The sequence below is a fragment of the Raphanus sativus genome, chromosome 3 (genome assembly GCF_000801105.2).
Source record: "Raphanus sativus cultivar WK10039 chromosome 3, ASM80110v3, whole genome shotgun sequence".
NCBI classification, from domain to species: domain Eukaryota; kingdom Viridiplantae; phylum Streptophyta; class Magnoliopsida; order Brassicales; family Brassicaceae; genus Raphanus; species Raphanus sativus.
The window spans coordinates 4,956,580-4,961,670 of record NC_079513.1 but is presented as its reverse complement, the minus strand read 5'-3'; the positions used below and the strand labels follow the sequence as shown (position 1 = coordinate 4,961,670).

Below are 5,091 nucleotides of genomic sequence, written 5' to 3'. Positions count from 1 at the left end.
CAATGTAATCTCATGCTCTTTGCACGCTCATTCAAGGTTCGGTTCATCATTTCCGCTATTCCATTGTGTTGAGGCGTTCCAGAAATAGTCATCTCCATCTTAATTCCACTATCAGCACAATATCTCTTGAATTCCTTGCTGATATATTCACCACCATTATCAGACCTTAAACACTTCAACTTGAGATTCGTCTCAGTCTCAACCATGGCTTTCCATCTTTTGAAAACTGAAAACACTTCATGTTTGTTCTTCATGAAGTAAACCTACGGCTTCCTTGTGGAGTCATCAATAAAGGTCACATAGTATTATGAACCTCCCAGCGATGCAACAGGAGAGGGCCCCCACCCGTCATTGTGCACCAACTCCAACTTCTCAGATTTTGGCTCTCTTCCTCCATTAGAGAAACTAGCCTGTTTCTGCTTTCCAAGAATGCAACTTTCACACATCTGATGATCCACCGTCTTCAGATCCGGAAGAGCGCCATTTTCTATCATGAGTTTCATCCCTTTCTCACTCATGTGCCCCCACCTACAATGCCACAACTTGGTCTGTTTGGCATTCTCGACAACAACAATAGTATCTTGATAACTCGTCGTCATATAAAGAGTGCCTCTTTTATGACCTCTTGCCACCACCATAGAACCTTTCTTGACCCTCCAGGCTCCACCACCAAAGTTGACATCGTGCTCCGTATCATCAAGTTGACCTAACGAGATCAGATTTCACATCAACTTTGGCACATATCTAACCTTCGTAATCTTCCATACACATCTGTCTGACATTTTTAGGTTGATATCTCCAATAAACTATGTCCAAAGATAATCCATCAGTAAGATATACCTTTCTGTAATTTCCCACAACATAATTCCGTGGTTACTTCGACAAAATGAAAGGCATGGAGCGTTGTCAACCCAGCGTTGGTCAGTCTTACTTGTTCCATCAGCAGTCACTCAATTTGTTAATGTATATGTCAAGTCGTATATAATTAGTCTCTATATACTGTATAGATGTTTGACTTTCAAGTTACTTCATTTGCTGATCAATGCATCTCGTTTTATTCCACCACACTGAGTTGTCCGTATGTGTGCATGAGTTGTTTATGTTTGTCTGTATGTGTGCAAGAGAAATCATGAGTATTGTAAATGCAAGTCACAATTTTTTTTAAAGAAACTTTGTTAATGTAGTGAGAGCGACAAAAACAAGTGCAGAAAGTAAAAACGCACTAAGTTTGTTAACGGGGTTCGTTTCCTACATCCCCGGGACCTCGTCAAAATCTCATTGACTTAGAATAAGGAGCAACCTACAATTGCTATATGGTACAACACACACACTAGTGTTTACCACTCTTTTCTAAGAAACAATCTACAAAGATTAGGAATAAAGCACGCATGCATGAATCCCATCCGGCTCACCGGAGCACACTGTCTTCTACAGCTGCAATCTTCAGAGACCTCTTCAATGAAACTGCCTTGCTAAATTCCCCATGAGTCTAGGCTTCAATCTTTCACTTCTCGAAAGTACTTCACCAAGTACGTCAGCACACAACACACACCAAGGACACAAAACGCTTGATCCTCTAAGCACACACACAGCTCACCACGAGCTACACACGAAGCTACACACGAGCTCCACCAGATGGCTAACTCCATCACACAAATCGCCAACACCAAGGACACTAAACTAAGTTCACATCAGACTCCATCGACAACTACTACAGACACTGCTTCGACACCAAGCAGATACACCAATATACAATGAGATCCTCTTACTCTTCTATACAAGATCTGGCTTTCTCATAAGGCACTTCTCTCCTTATATAGCAGACTAGAACTTGCTCTCCACGTCTTTAACTTAATCTCCAAGTCTTCCAAATACACTTATGGCAACTTTTCATTATCTTTATTGGAAAACTTCACCTTCAAGCAAACTCCTTTTGCTTTATGGAAAACGTCCATATGTCTTCAAGCACATATCATCTTTCCTTTTCTAACTCAGAAAGTCCACGATCATCAATAAACCCAAACTACCATTCAGCTCCATCTTCATGCCACACGCATGTACTACCTCCTGCAGTACTTCACGAACGCCTGTACTACCTCCTGCAGTACTTCACGAACTGATACAGAACATCTCTCGAATCTGCATCTTCAATCTCCCCCTTTCTGACTATGCATGTGCACTCATCATAACTGGTTTGAAAACCACGTCTTCAATCTCCTCCTATGAGTCACATCATGGTCAAAAACCAATTCGAAGATCAGCATCTTCCAAATCTATGAAGAAATCCCATCACGCCATCTTCATCAATCTTCAATCAAACTTTGTTCTACTTCCTCTACAAGTTTATGTCCTCACTCTCCCAGATCACACCAGTAACTTAGGTGACCCGCTCTGATACCAATTGTTAATGTAGTGAGAGCGACAAAAACAGGTGCAGAAAGTAAAAACGCACTAAGTTTGTTAACGGGGTTCGTTTCCTACATCCCCGGGACCTCGTCCAAATTTCATTGACTTAGAATAAGGAGAAACCTACAATTGCTATATGGTACAACACACACACTAGTGTTTACCACTCTTTTCTAAGAAACCATCTACAAAGATTAGGAATAAAGCACGCATGCATGAATCCCATCCGGCTCACCGGAGCACACTGTCTTCTACAGCTGCAATCTTCAGAGACCTCTTCAATGAAACTGCCTTGCTAAACTCCCCATGAGTCTAGGCTTCAATATTTCACTTCTCGAAAGTACTTCACCAAGTACGTCAGCACCCAACACACACCAGTGACACAAAACGCTTGATCCTCCAAGCACACACACAGCTCACCACGAGCTACACACGAAGCTACACACGAACTCCACACGATGGCTAACTCCATCACACAAAGCGCCAACACCAAGGACATCAAACTAAGTTCACATCAGACTCCATCGACAACTACTACAGACACTGCTTCGACACCAAGCAGATACACCAATATACAATGAGATCATCTTACTCTTCTATACAAGATCTGGCTTTCTCATAAGGCACGTCTCTCCTTATATAGCAGACTAGAACTTGCTCTCCATGTTTTTAACTTAATCTCCAAGTCTTCCAAATACACTTATGACAACTTTCCATTATCTTTATTGGAAAACTTCACCTTCAAGCAAACTCCTTTTGCTTTATGGAAAACGTCCATATGTCTTCAAGCACATATCATCTTTCCTTTTCTAACTCAGGAAGCCCACGATCATCAATAAACCCGAACTTCCATTCAGCTCCATCTTCATGCCACACGTCTGTACTACCTCATGCAGTACTTCACGAACGCATGTACTACCTCCTGCAGTACTTCACGAACTGATACAGAACATCTCTCGAATCTGCATCTTCAAACTTTGATTAAGAAACTCCCAATGGAGCTCAAAAATTAGATGATTCTTAGCTAAAATTTTTAACTAAAATTTATTATTTTAATAGTCATTAAGAAAACTAATGGAATTCTAGGGATAATCATGTTCTTAGAGCATCTCCAAAAAAAGAACCTCATTTTGAGGGTGGAGAATCTTTAAAATAAAAATTTGAAGGTGGAGTATTCCACAAGAAAAACCTCAAATATATCTTTGAAACTTTACGTAATTTACACTTTAATCCTTAATTCTAATATAAATTAATCATAGTCCTTAAATTTTATATAGACAGATATCATATACACATTAAAAATATGAAACTCAATATTTATAAATACATTTTATTATAACACAAAAATACATAGTAAGACCATCTCCATCGGGGCCTTTAATGAGGTTCATAGCCGAGCCTCTTACCCAATTTGTATTAAAAAAGTAATAAAAATAAATGGGCTGGTAAGAAGTGTCTCTTAAATAATGATCTGAAGAGGTGAGTCCTAAATGACGTGGCACCTCAAAACACGTCGTTTTGCTTTTGTGCGGAGAAGGAGACGAAACCTTCTTCCCCCATATCTCTTCGATCTCCCCAGGTCCCTTCTTTTTGCTTTCCACCTGAAAACTCAATCTCGCCGGCCATTTGGATCCTTAAAATTCCCCGATCCGATCTCGCTCCATCTCCCTTCAGATCTTAAACCCTAAAAATCGATCACTCATGGTGATTAGGGTTACCTTCACATACTCCAGCTACGTCGCCCAGAACATCGCTTCCTCCGCCGCGGCTAGCGTCGGCGGCGGCACCGGAGATGTCCGATCATGCTTCAATTACTATCTCCCAGGATCTTCAACCATGATGCTTCGATTACTGTCTTCCAGGATCTTCAACCACCATCACTAGGGAGCTGCTCGAGGAAGGAAGCAAGAGCCTGCTCGTGTCCGGGATGATCCCGTCATGAAGCTAACCGGAGCTCACTTTTCAATAATCATAATTTTATTTTTCATAATTTCCTAAGAACTCTATTTTGGATTTCACCAATGGACATACAAAAACTTGAAACTTCTTAGCTTTTTAAAATTAATTTGATTAATTCTGGAAAAATGCTTAGAACCCCACTTGAAGGGTTCAGCAATAGAGTTGCTCTAATAATATAAAATCCACACAAATTCATAACAAAAATACAAATTACTCACTATTGTTATTTCCATATATGATCAATTAACCCATTTGGAAGTAAAAATGAGTCTCTTGATAATATATTATATTTTATTTAATATTATATTTAATGTGTATATATATATATAAATATAAGATTTAGTTGAATATTTAAGTGAAATATGGTTATAAAGATTAAAGTGATAAAAAATAATACTAAGACAATTATATGTAAGTTACAAATTATAAGAATTAAATTGAAAATAAATAGTATTTTGAAGACTAGTGAGGTTTCACTGTTCAAATCCTCAAAATTTGAAAGTTTGAAGCTCTCTTGAAAAACCAAAAACCTCAAAATTTGAGGGTTTGAGGCTTCATGGAGATGCTCTTAGCTAATGAGATATGGACAAGAGACGACATCAAAGGCTAACTTCATCAATGTGAACTCCTCTAAAGTCATGTCAAAACTCATGAACACATAGGTATTGTTCTTATCAATCCGAGCTGTATGATACAAAATACCGTTGAAGGAAAATTATGCTTTAT

General features: G+C 39.0%; 1 protein-coding gene across 1 annotated transcript; it reads right to left on the bottom strand.

The window, feature by feature from the left end:
* Positions 1–305: 305 nt before the first annotated feature.
* On the bottom strand, positions 306–771 carry LOC130509904 (uncharacterized mitochondrial protein AtMg00300-like). The gene is made up of 2 exons (XM_057006215.1): positions 750–771; positions 306–706 (listed from the first exon to the last, which is right to left on the bottom strand). Exons 1-2 carry the CDS (start codon positions 769–771, stop codon positions 306–308), a joined length of 423 nt encoding a protein of 140 aa, XP_056862195.1.
* Between the last annotated feature and the right edge of the window lie 4,320 nt (positions 772–5,091).

What these genes read in the sequence shown, in the direction of transcription:
- LOC130509904 (XM_057006215.1), bottom strand. Translation starts at nt 771, where the DNA reads ATGTGTATGGAAGATTACGAAG. An exon ending in GTGTATGGAAGATTACGAAG is followed by an intron (nt 707 to 749) that starts GTTAGATATGTG and finishes TGATCTCGTTAG; the next exon opens with GTCAACTTGATGATACGGAG.